Genomic DNA, 13,348 nt, shown 5'->3' on the forward strand with positions numbered 1-13,348 from the left:
TTGCTTTCTTGCTTTCTTGCTTTCTTGCTTTCTTGCTTTCTTGCTTTCTTGCTTTCTTGCTTTCTTGCTTTCTTGCTTTCTTGCTTTCTTGCTTTCTTGCTTTCTTGCTTTCTTGCTTTCTTGCTTTCTTGCTTTCTTGCTTTCTTGCTTTCTTGTTTTCTTGCTTTCTTCCTTTCTTGCTTTCTTGCTTTCTTGCTTTCTTGCTTTCTTGCTTTCTTGCTTTCTTGCTTTCTTGTTTTCTTGCTTTCTTGCTTTCTTGCTTTCTTGCTTTCTTGGTTTCTTGCTTTCTTGCTTCTTGCTTTCTTGCTTTCTTGCTTTCTTGCTTTCTTGCTTTCTTGCTTTCTTGCTTTCTTGCTTTCTTGCTTTCTTGCTTTCTTGCTTTCTTGCTTTCTTGCTTTCTTGCTTTCTTGCTTTCTTGCTTTCTTGCTTTCTTGCTTTCTTGCTTTCTTGCTTTCTTGCTTTCTTGCTTTCTTGCTTTCTTGCTTTCTTGCTTTGCTTTCTTGCTTTCTTGCTTTCTTGCTTTCTTGCTTTCTTGCTTTCTTGCTTTGCTTTCTTGCTTTCTTGCTTTCTTGCTTTCTTGCTTTCTTGCTTTCTTGCTTTCTTGCTTTCTTGCTTTCTTGCTTTCTTGCTTTCTTGCTTTCTTGCTTTCTTGCTTTCTTGCTTTCTTGCTTTCTTGCTTTCTTGCTTTCTTGCTTTCTTGCTTTCTTGCTTTCTTGCTTTCTTGCTTTCTTGCTTTCTTGCTTTCTTGCTTTCTTGCTTTCTTGCTTTCTTGCTTTCTTGCTTTCTTGCTTTCTTGCTTTCTTGCTTTCTTGCTTTCTTGCTTTCTTGCTTTCTTGCTTTCTTGCTTTCTTGCTTTCTTGCTTTCTTGCTTTCTTGCTTTCTTGCTTTCTTGCTTTCTTGCTTTCTTGCTTTCTTGCTTTCTTGCTTTCTTGCTTTCTTGCTTTCTTGCTTTCTTGCTTTCTTGCTTTCTTGCTTTCTTGCTTTCTTGCTTTCTTGCTTTCTTGCTTTCTTGCTTTCTTGCTTTCTTGCTTTCTTGCTTTCTTGCTTTCTTGCTTTCTTGCTTTCTTGCTTTCTTGCTTTCTTGCTTTCTTGCTTTCTTGCTTTCTTGCTTTCTTGCTTTCTTGCTTTCTTGCTTTCTTGCTTTCTTGCTTTCTTGCTTTCTTGCTTTCTTGCTTTCTTGCTTTCTTGCTTTCTTGCTTTCTTGCTTTCTTGCTTTCTTGCTTTCTTGCTTTCTTGCTTTCTTGCTTTCTTGCTTTCTTGCTTTCTTGCTTTCTTGCTTTCTTGCTTTCTTGCTTTCTTGCTTTCTTGCTTTCTTGCTTTCTTGCTTTCTTGCTTTCTTGCTTTCTTGCTTTCTTGCTTTCTTGCTTTCTTGCTTTCTTGCTTTCTTGCTTTCTTGCTTTCTTGCTTTCTTGCTTTCTTGCTTTCTTGCTTTCTTGCTTTCTTGCTTTCTTGCTTTCTTGCTTTCTTGCTTTCTTGCTTTCTTGCTTTCTTGCTTTCTTGCTTTCTTGCTTTCTTGCTTTCTTGCTTTCTTGCTTTCTTGCTTTCTTGCTTTCTTGCTTTCTTGCTTTCTTGCTTTCTTGCTTTCTTGCTTTCTTGCTTTCTTGCTTTCTTGCTTTCTTGCTTTCTTGCTTTCTTGCTTTCTTGCTTTCTTGCTTTCTTGCTTTCTTGCTTTCTTGCTTTGGGAGTAACTTCGCCCAGGTTCGAACTCACTTTCTACGAGTTCCGTACGGGACACTCTTCCACCGGGAGGCTGGCTATCCAGTTGCTTCTCTTGCACCTCCTCGTTTGTACTATTTATCTAAAAACCTTGATTGCAACACCGACAAAAAATACTGCCCGGATTCGAACCCGGGACTGCAAAACTATAAGTTCAACATCTTAAGCACCTAGCTATCGCCACGTCTTACTCTTACATGGGACTTCAAATATATGAAGCTTCGTATTGTATATATTTTTAAAAAAAGAGAGAGAAACCGAAGATAAACTTCAGAATAAACTAAAAATTTGCCCATCCGAAATTAAGACAATATGCCATTATTTTTCCACACCTAATAAAATTTTCCTTATCGTTGGGGTGGAATGCACGATCCCATAGGTAGAGCAAAAATTCTTTTTAGAACAACCTTTCCAGGGTCAACATCATAGACGATAGAAATTTCAATTTCTTCTTACAGGGAACGTGACAAAAATTGACAGTAGATTTTGTTTTCGGGACCACGCTTAATTTTAACAACACTGGATCTATAAACCGTCGAGGGCGTGGGAAAAATATACCGAGTGACAATGATAACTGTGATATTTTCAGGCGGTTATCGGCGTGTAAAATAACCGTAACCACATAACTGCATAACACCTATTTTTCTCTAACAAGATATTAACACCACTTATCCCGCAGTACTTTATTCTTCAGAATATATTTCGAGTCCTTACAAACCATACTGCAACATTAAAGGAATATCCTTATTTTGCTATGCTTTAAACGTGTTAACATAAAAATCTGCAAGCAACAATAAAAAATATAAACGCATCGATAACTAGACTGACCACAACACGAACTATTAATAGAACCAAAATACATTCAGACGACGACTTCGAGATATTTTTTGAATATGCATGAACGTTGGATACGCTATGTTCAAATATCGGTATGTCAGAATTAAAGCGAAAGAGAAGTCCTGTATTTTTTCATTAGTATGTGGTTTCAACAGTGATACATTCAAAGTTCTGCGTACGTTTCATTTGGGAAACAACTATAAGACAAGTGTTTTTATCTTGCTACATATTTGCTCGCCTTTTGGTAAATCCAACCAGGCAAAACTTCAGCATTAATCTGATGGATAATCTGTCTTCTAGTTACATGTCAAATATTTGAATGTTGAAATCGCCTACATCTTGATAACCGGAAAATACGCAAAACCCTTTATGGCAACAAACACTAACCTACTATCTATAAAAAACATGCACTTAAGAATACAAAATATTTCATGTACATGTATAAAAGCAAAATAAACTCCTGTTGCTTACACTCTCTCATATCATAGTAAAAAAGAGACATTACAAAATGTTTTGGCTATTGTATGAAATTCTATGTACAGATATGTTTCAGATATAAATTGTTTTGCAAATAAGGAATGTCAAAGGATTTTTTTCTGAAAAAAGCTACCATGGAAAAGTTACGAGAAGTCTACATATACCTTTACAATTTTATGGTTAAAAACCTATTTTATACATGAATATTTGGTGTTCAAATAGTGAAACCAAACAGCAGTATAGTGAGAATTTTTATCTGAATACCAATTCTAGGATTAAGAGCTAAGAAACTATTCGAGTACACAGCTATATTTCAATTTCTTATTTCTTTCCGTTTCTGGGTACGTAAACCATACCTCGAATCCCACTGGTGGTAACTGGTAGTCGGTTTGATTATTTCCCAACAGTTACGAGAACTGCCCTGAAGCGTAATTAGCACTTTATATTTGATTTTTTTTCTTTCGTCCATATTTAATGTACTAAACTGTGACCCTGGTCAATGTATGATCTCCACTATTAATGTGCATAGCCAGAGTTCAGATCAGCGGTAGATGGGATGGGTGTTTCAGTTCATCTTGACAGTGACAGAGTATCTTTGTATCGTTCAATATCACCTTATAAAAAAACCCTGATTAAACCATTAATTTCACACGGGAATACAGTTGAATATGCGTATGGTCAAGAAAGACCTTCATGTGTACAATTTGAATTAAAAGGGGGGACCTCACGGGCTTCATATCAAAGTACAGAAAAATGCATTTTTGTTGATTTGGCGAATATGATCTCCATTCCAGTGAATCTATTTACAAATTGAAAGATTTGCTTTACAAACATTGCATATAAAAAGCAGGTTGTTTCTTGTTCATCCTAAAAATCTTCACAGCTAAATAGCCTTTAAAACTCTTGTGCAAAAAAAAGTGGTTCATTGGAAGCCTTTATTTTCACACAGTGGATTTTTTCGCTAAAATGAATAGAAAAAAGGTAGCCGAATACATTGTAGATGACACTTCATCAAAACCTAAATTGTACTTAGTTTTGGGCATGTGGCAAAAGTTGTTTTAAAAAACAAGCTCTGCAAAGTGCAATTAATAACATTAATACAAAAAACCCTTCCCATTACACAGTGGCATATTGAGGAGAAAAATCTTTATGCACAGTGTTCCTATTTATTTTGAAACTTGTTTCCATTTTCAGTCTCATTACTGAAGCAGCATCACAAACTGCTCTAATGCATCCCAATCACCCTCCAAACCATTATAAAATGTGTACGCATTATCAGTTCAGGACACTCTCCCAAAGACACACCATGAATGGACTAATTATGTTGTATTTCATCCACACCATTTCAACAATCGCCCAAAACATACACCATAACTCATTAATTCACTTGCATACGATGTACTTTGAGATGTTCTGCGTGTTTACATAAGCTGCATATGCCAAAAGCTTGAGCTTCAGAGGATATCAAGCATGTGATTTAAAAAAACGTTTATGAATATGCAAAGCAAAACCTCACACAAGTGCAAGCCACACAGTTCCCTTAAAAAATGAAAGCAACATAAAAGTAGGTCCGAGGTATCAAAATGGGACTTTTCTTTATGATCCGATCCATCCTCCGAACACCACTCAATTCTCCTTACATCTTGTCCTTAGTCACTAAAACATTTGTGTCTCCCTCAGCTTCAGTGGGGGAGTAAGCAGGGGTTGGGAGGCCAGTTTTCTCTGGGAGGGGGCCGGCCTGGGTCAGATCAGCCCCTAGGTCCACCTTGGTGGGCAGGGCTTCCGCCTGGGCCGTGGGAGTCACATTGTCATAGTTGCCCACTGCCTGCAGCTCAGGTGACTGCATGTTATAGACAGGGTTCTCAAAGTTGCCATCCTCACGCTTCTAGAATAAAATGGAGTTAAGGCAAAAAAGTTGTTCATTTCTAAAATCATTCTAAAAAATGCCACGTACCACCTAAGCCAGCTGTATTTCAAGTGAACAAAATTAAAACAAACAAAACCCCAGGAAGTCCAGCACCCCCCCCAAAAAAAAGCTGGGTAAAAATAACTGTATTAATACAAGCATAACTAGCTCTGACAAGGGTTACAGGAATTTTGGAATCTTATCTCTTTTTGGCCCGTTCTCTCCTTTTTGTTTAATGAATCATGCAGAAACTTCCCTTCTTGAGTGTGGGAGCAAAATGTACATTATCAGCTTCAAAGTACATTTAAAAACTGTACTACAAATGAAAAGGGAGCATGAACTGCAACATGAAACTAACCAGTATTAATCATTCTTTTACGCACAGAAACTGCTTCATTTTGGGCAGAGCTTTTCATTTTGAAGGAGTTTATTCTAGGAGTGATAAAGCAGACTGTTGAGCTGTCAAGTTGTCACTATATAGGCTGTACCAGTATTGATACAGCTTTGAATTGAAATCTCACTGTTCTGGCAGAGTATATGATGACTTGACAAGGACTCATTCTGTTGGTATTCAGAGGGGTGATGACTGCTACTCACCCCTACCTCGACCACCCCAGTCCCATCGGTTGTGGGTGGATGAGCAGGCATTTCAATGTTAGCGCCACCACGATAGCTGACGGCACCATCTGCTCCAGACTTAGAAGTTCTAAACAAGTCAATGTATTGAACCAAAAGCAGCATGCCATTAATAGGGGAAACCTGATAACGTATACGTTTACAACCTCTTGTTTTCTGGTATGAACAAATTCCTCTGAAAATGAGGTATGCATTTGGTGGTGCTTCATGTTCCTTCATTCCAAAAGTTATTTTCAGAATCACGCCCTCTTGCTGATAAATATTGAGCTGAGAATGTAGCCCTTGCAACTCAGCTCTAAGTTGAGAAATGGCATAAGCTTAAAGGCAGTAGCCACAGATTGCATGCAGGAGCTCAGGGAGAGAAGATCATAAATTCCAGGAAGACTATTATTTTGTACAAAACCTCAAACAAACAATTTTCTATGCGTTTCCTTTATATGCACAAACAAAATTGAAATAGGTGTCTCACCTATTTCTGTAGCGACGGATTAAGAAGAAGCCAAAGACAGCTCCGACAACCACAATGATTAGGACCACCACCACAATGGCAGCTGTTGCTCCCCCACCTTTGTGAATAATTCAAAAAATTTTGCTACGTTATTATTATATAATTGTGATTTTATTTCATTATCAGACAGGACCGCTTCAAATGGACTTCAGAGAATGACTTGCAGTTATGCAGAAATAGATATAGTTCTCAGTGATCGAGTGACAGGACAAAAATTATCTGCTTTGTTCTTGGAGATTGTTGTCTGTGTGGCAAAATTGGGCCAAGGTCCCAGGAACCAGCATTTTGACCGTCCCTCCACCATAAACACTCTGCTGACTTCCACAAACACAGCAAAGTTCCAAGGTAAGAATCACTGTAGCAATAAAAAAATTAAGGATAAATATGGATTTCCACTCCCAAATTAGGGGGTAGTTGTTAAATCATGTAGCATTTTTTTTACATTTTTTGTTAAACTTGAAGCACCTATATCCTGACTTGAAGCACCCCTAATATAGGCAAAAAAGAGACAAGTTGGTGGGAATTGTTGTTCTGAGTGACAAGCACACACTGGGAGACTAGCGCACACTTGGAGACCATAAATTCTGCATAAGTTGGGTTGTGGATGGATGGCTCCATGGATTCTCAGCCTTACGCACACAATTAGTTCCCACATAAGACCATTATTGCCACATGTATGTGACAGCATGCTGTCTCTTTCCCGCACAAGATTTTCTCCAACATTTGATTCATCTTTAACAAAATCACATTGTACATGTACTGACCCTGATTCTCTGTGAATGAAAAATGAAACTCAAATCTGAAGATTCACAACTGTGTTCAAGGACAAATCTGGATCAATGTAAAGGGAGGAAGATTTCTTACTTGGGCCACCATGTGCAAGTGGAGTACGTTTCTCGCATGTATCCCCTTCAAAGCCTGATGGACACCTTGAATGGACCAAACAAAAAACACAGTTCAGATTCACTATTTAAACCATAGGTTTCTACATTACATCAGGGCACTTCAGACATACTGGATAATATCGAAAATGACTGATTTCCACAGAATTGACAGAGCCAAGCTACTTGCTGACTGACTGTTACTAACAGTAAGTTGATCTGGGTGTGACATTGCACTTGTCTGCCTCAGTTTACACTGGCTGACTTGCAAACATGATCCGTCAATATACATCTGCAGGGTAACGTGGCACATCATGCTTTCCCCTAGTTCCTGATGATATACAGGGTTCTTGCCGAGTCTCTTAATACAAAGTATGTGGCAGTGGACCGTGTGTTGAACTGGAAGGTGGCCTCTGTGCATGGGTTGTCACTGCTGCAAGTATCAGCCCATGACAAGACTAAGATTGTTGCCAAATACAAAGCTTTGGTAAGGGGTGTGCAAAAATGTTCAAATGACTCCAGATTTATTTGAATTAAAAATTCTACTTCTTGGTTTCTTTTTCTAATTTAAAGAAAAGCATGTGTTCCTGACAGAAGTTTTTCGATTGGGAATACTTATCCCAGGAACAGTTTAGGAGCTGGACAAATGTATTGGTTTAGTCTTTTTGAAAGGATGGTGTAAGTTATCAATTATCAACACGTGACTTGATTTTCATCGGTTCACAGAATTTGAAATTTGTACAACAGAGAAAACAATGGGAAAGGTTTGTGTCAGAATTCCCCTTGGATTCCCAGTGCTGTTTAGTTTTTCGTGTTTATTTAATTAGTGATCTTTATTCACTGTTCATTACACGGGGCCATGGATTTTCTTTGCACACAGGTGAATACAGGACTATTTTGTTTGACAATACAGGCCAAGAAGCAGTAGTATCCCCTCTTCTATTGTGGGATGTATACTTAGCTTTGTTTAATAATCTATTGTGATCTCAAACTCCCAGCAAACTTCAGCGGGGTCTTGCATGAAAATGAGATGCGCGTCTTGTATAAGAGCACTTTTTGTTCAGTCAGTTTAAAAAAAAAGGGGTACTTGTGACAGTTTGATTGAATAATGCAAGAAAAATATTGGATATCATTCTCTGATAAAAGAACAACATTAGAACATTGTGGGAGTATCTGCTCTCTCCCTTCACTTCTGCTGAACCAGGCTTGCAAATCTAACCATGCCAATCCGAGATGAAAACGTATTGTGTTTGCCCTATTCCCCACATTGAAGAGTGACTGATTGGGATGTCAACATGGAATCAAACCAACTTACTCGCATTTGCCCGGGGAGATGCACGATCCACCATTCTTACACTGACAGTTGGGCAGTCCAGGCAGGGGCGTGGGCTCTTCTTTAGCTGGAATACAGTAGAAGAGGGACGGATTATTGATGATTACAGTGACAGACTTGAAGAGAAGATGGCTTATTCATAATGTTTTTCATGCAAACTGTGAACCTGCTGCAAACACTTGTCTGTTTCACAATTTTTCCAAGGACACAGATGTACATTCAAAACTTCCCTTCCATATTAAAGTGTACAACTTTTGAAGAATTCCAGTTTTATAAAATTCTGCTTGCAAATTATGGAAGAGAATTTACAACACACTGCACTAAATTTGATCCTAAAAAAATAGTGACTGGCATACATTATATTGAAGAAATTTATTGGATACTCCTTAGTCAACAGTTCAAACATCCTAATTCCATTTTTACCATGATGCAATATTCTGTGTGATATCTCACCATAAATCGATATTTCAATACAGTGATTTCTAGGTGCCCTACAGCTTCACAGGGTAGTTCCAAATTTAAGACGGATTCGTAAACTTTAGTTTGAAAGGGCTCTTAAAGTGATGCTATGGCTGTGAATGTGACTACAGCAGTATTGTGTGTGCAATAAATAAACTGGATTTAGGAAGCACAATGCAAGTAATAACCACCTTGCGAATAAACCCAAAGCATGGAGTATGGAAGACTTTGTGAGGTCAGCATTCATTCAAAGTCTGACACATGCACTTTCTCTGACAGCTCAGAAAATTTGTTGACGTTAGCACTCACCTCCACTACAGGTGGAGGTACTGCCAGACTTAAACACATCGCCATTTGGACAGTCACACACGTAGCCATCGGTGACACGGTTTCCAGCTATCTGTGGTGTCAGGAGACAAAGGTGACTGCAGGGGTTCTTGTCACAGCGATTGACATCTGCAAATGGGAAAAAAAGTACCAAAACGACAAAGTAAATGTTTTGCACCAGACAAAAAGATTAGCGGATCTAATTCATCGCATGCCACCACGACTGCCTTCACTGCCTCCTTTTCCAAGGCTTCACACCTGAATATTTCAGTGGTGGAAATTTCTACAAATGCAAATTTCTCTGGATCAGTCACTTGGATTAGCAGTTTGTCATCTCTAAGGAAGACAATCTATGTAATATCTATGCCACTATTACAGATTCAGCTATCCCTGTCATGTATTTGCAACATCTTGTTGGAAAATATCAGTTTCATTTTCTAATTTAAAAATAAAGAAACGTGTACATCCTGAAGACAATGGTATGGGCAGTTGTGCACTACATCAAACAATAGCCTTGTCTTAGGCACAATGTGTACTGTATAGTTCAAAGGTCACAGCAGTTGCCTTAAGAAAAGGCTACCCGAGGTAAAAATACTGTGGAGGCTTGTTTGAGAACTACTGAAACAATGCAGAACTACTGAAACAAGGACTTGATGACAAAGCTGACTCTGAACAAGGTTTATTTCAGTTTTTATAGGAGCCCACTCACAGTGGTTGGGGTAGCGCTGCTCTTGGCGCACCACCAACCCGCTGGGCAAGTTGATGTCCCTGATGAGGGTGGTGGGAATGCCGCGGCCAAGCTTGTCCAGGGTCAGAATTTTGCCAGAGAAATCAATGGGCTCGGTGGTGATGTGCAGAAAAGAACTGAAGACCTCCAGTTGGAATGGATGCTCCAGATCTGAGGAACAAAACACAAGCAGGCGGTGTCAAACCATGGGACTGTTATGGCATATCGTGATGTGAGAAAAACAAAATACTGACTTCTGTAAGGTGCACTGGGAAAAACAGACATCAACTCCAAAACCTTTGCTTAATTTGGGCACGTACAGTCTCCTCGCTTGAGGAGTTTGCGCTGCTCTCCATTCCAGTTCATGGACTCAATCCTGTTCTCCTTGTTGTCGCAGAAGTAGACGGTGCCGTAGTTGGCAAAGTCGATGGTCAGACCTGTTGGATTGGAGACACCGTCAGAGACCAGCACACTCCGCGACCCGCCATTCATCCAGGCTATCTCAATTTTGGGCTCGGTGCCAGTGTCAGTCCAATACAGAACGCTGTTGCCAAGTTTGAATTAAAAGAGGATGATGGAAGAGGTTTCAAAGAGCTAGAATGTGAATTGATTAAACTCTGTAATCTTCATTCTTATTTAAGTATCTGATCAAAGCACCATGCATTATTAGAATCAAACCGAGGAGTATAGTGTAATTCGACCACCAGAATTAGAAGCCATTACTGCGGTGGCACAATGCTCATGGACAGGTGGTAGGCGCGCATAAAATGCCTCTTTCACCAACAGGGTGTAGTGATTTGCCAAATGCACGCATGCGTCTAGCTGAAGAATGTGCGTGCGAGCGCGGCGCCACTGCAATTAGGGTGTCTAATCAGATTAGTCTATACTGCTTGATGCTGTCATATCAGACGCAAAGGGCTATTGCCTTTGTATTGCCTTTCTAAAGGGCCTGAACAAAACTGGTATTAATGGGCAATAATCCATTCTGTATACATTACACATTACAGTACATTACAGTGTGGGGACCCTTCATGGCATGGATATACACTTTGTCCAAATTACTTGTCTGCGGCTTGAAATTACATGTAACTCTATTGTAAGTGGTTGAAGCCAAAACCCTTCACCCATACAAAAAGTCAGGCCAAAGCCAAGTAAATTTGAACATGGCAATACCTTTGATGTGAACTAGTATACTTTTCACTACACTGCTATGGTGTATTTTAAGCTTTAGTATTTCTTGTTTTGTTTTGCATTTTGATTGAAAAATATTTGTTCTTGCAAAGTTCATAAAATAACCTTAAATTCGCTCTCACCAAAATTGAGAACGATAGTATGTCTCAACCCCCAGTCCAAAATTTGGAGATACATCCTCCCAATGCCCCTTCTTGGGATTTATGCCCCTTGTGATTCCCACTTTGGGAAGAGGCTTCAAAGCAACAACCGCTAAGTGTCAAAGACTGTTAGATGTTTTTGGTTATTGCTAGGGTCTGTTCATGCACAGAGTTTGTGCAACTGGCCGCTAAGGAAAAAAGTGGACAGACTCCTAAAACTGAACTGAGTTGTAGGTATACATAATGTATGCATTCTTTTTCAAAGGCACAATGGGAGCACAATGCTACATCACACAGATACAATCCAATGTGTCAGGAAAAACAAATCGCACATAATTGCACTTCTCTCTGCACCAATTCATCGTATTGCTGAACCCTGAGAAATAGACATCCAGTTAGAGATGTCTTGATGTGAGTTGCATAGCGCAAGACTCACCCACGAACGGGATTGACAGCAATGGCGGTGGGTTTGTTGATGGCAGTGGTGATCAGGTCCTTGGAATAGCGGCCGTCCAGTTTAGCCACGGCCACGCGCGGACTTGTGGAGGAAGAAGCCTGTCGTCTTCTTCGTCCGGTAGGGACTGTCTTGATGCCAAGATCTGTCCAATACACATTCCTGTGGGGGTATTCAAGAAGTTTAAGAGTTTTGAGAAATTTAAGAGTTTTTCTTAGGCTTCCCACAGAAACCTGAAAAACAAATTCCAGGACTTTTTCAGCAATAAAATTTATATGACAATTTCCGTGACATTCAACACCATTTTAGAGAAACAAGTTGTTTGGTATTATGAACTGGAAGACTGCCATAGCCATTGCTACAGACAACCTGAAAATTTTTCCATTTTGTTATCACATCAAAAGCGACCCTTTAAAAATAGCCCTTGCACGATCTTGATTTCCATGACTTTTCCATCACTTTTTTCCTATGACAACAGGATACCAGGGCACCCCATTTTCCCCAACATCTAGTTTCCAAGAATTGAGCACCGACATGGATATGAGAAAAATATACTAAAAATAAAGGCAGTTTGAGTTGAATCTGCTATACCTCGCTATCCCATACCTGCAGCCGATTTCACAAAACCTGGCATACGTTTGAACCGTGCGTAAGCCACGTGCCACAAAATATATGCCACAGCTGTGCAGTGTACTTACATGTACTGTCGATTTCCTAAGTTGAGGAGCTGCACCACATTTTAATAGCATTAAATTTCTGGGATGGGGAGGGGACAAGAACAGCTTTTCAATTGAAATCACTGCTGGCTGCCATTTTGAAAAACTTGTTGTCCTTTCCTCTGAAAATCTCGCAGTTCTCTCACAGCCAAACAAGTTTTCCATTACCTTCAATAAACGAGTTTGTACGTTTTTCATACAACCTTAGTTCAGCAATGGTGAGGCTTCATCAAACACGATAAGCCAGTCAAATCGTTCGTTTACACTTCGTTTGGCAAAACTTATGCTACCTAAAATGATTGCGCAAGTTATGCCATGATTTGTTGCTTAAGTCACAGACTTATGCAGTAAGTTTTGTGAAATCACTTTTATGTGAGCGTTTTACAATAGTGCACCTCCAAGAGTTTGCAACGTGTTGGCCAATCACAATGCAGGAAACTTGTCGACCCAATGTTCGTATTGGTTGAAAAACTTACACAATAAACTGCTATTAAGACGTTGATAATGAGTGCTACTTTTCAAAACCCAAATTTGTGTTAATGCCCTTTAATAGCATACTGGCCTGCATGCACTGAGCACACATCTATTGGAAAAGTAGTCATTTTAAAAAGACTGATCTGTGTTAGAAAAATGGGTATTTTGCAGGAATGGTATTCAAGTTTTTCGTAAAACTGGTGTCATTAGAAGACACTCCCACAGGTTCAGGATGAAAAAACATGAGATGGTATCAGAGGAAGTTTTGGGGATGGGTTTTCAGATTTGGCTCTTTCAAGGTTGGGGTTGAAGGGTTGTATGTTGTCCATAGACTGATCCATTAGGCTCCACCCTTGTCTTTCGACCAATCATAGCTGTGATTTATGTCTGACATACGAGGACATGCAAATGACATGCATGGCTGCTGGAGAGAACCATGTTTGAACGTCTGTAGTGGGCAGGGCTAATTGGATCTATCTTATGCTAAAATAGTTACGACTAAACTTAGAAAATGCTGGGTAGGGTTGAGAGTTTTAAAGTCTGCTATTTAGTCAGGAGTTTCCTTC

The 13,348-nt window shown here is 39.4% G+C and overlaps 1 protein-coding gene across 3 annotated transcripts in view; it reads right to left on the reverse strand.

Annotated features, from left to right (window-relative positions):
* Positions 1 to 2,374: 2,374 nt before the first annotated feature.
* Positions 2,375 to 13,348, reverse strand: part of LOC110986664 (low-density lipoprotein receptor-related protein 2-like) — a 161,176-nt gene continuing 150,202 nt past the window's right edge. For 2 of the 3 annotated variants that reach the window (XM_022248721.2, XM_022248720.2), the window contains 9 exons: positions 11,575 to 11,754; positions 10,128 to 10,351; positions 9,790 to 9,978; positions 9,063 to 9,209; positions 8,277 to 8,361; positions 6,945 to 7,009; positions 6,042 to 6,138; positions 5,534 to 5,642; positions 2,375 to 4,915 (listed from right to left, as the gene is read on the reverse strand). In XM_022248721.2, coding sequence (XP_022104413.2) covers positions 4,667 to 4,915; positions 5,534 to 5,642; positions 6,042 to 6,138; positions 6,945 to 7,009; positions 8,277 to 8,361; positions 9,063 to 9,209; positions 9,790 to 9,978; positions 10,128 to 10,351; positions 11,575 to 11,754 — 1,345 coding nt within the window. In that variant the 3' untranslated portion in view covers positions 2,375 to 4,666. The remainder of the gene's footprint in view (positions 4,916 to 5,533; positions 5,643 to 6,041; positions 6,139 to 6,944; positions 7,010 to 8,276; positions 8,362 to 9,062; positions 9,210 to 9,789; positions 9,979 to 10,127; positions 10,352 to 11,574; positions 11,755 to 13,348) is intronic. The other variant, XM_087135162.1, reaches the window with a different exon arrangement.

This window comes from Acanthaster planci, linkage group LG03, assembly GCF_054643075.1.
Source record: "Acanthaster planci isolate LZ-2023a linkage group LG03, COTS_SCS, whole genome shotgun sequence".
NCBI lineage: Eukaryota > Metazoa > Echinodermata > Asteroidea > Valvatida > Acanthasteridae > Acanthaster > Acanthaster planci.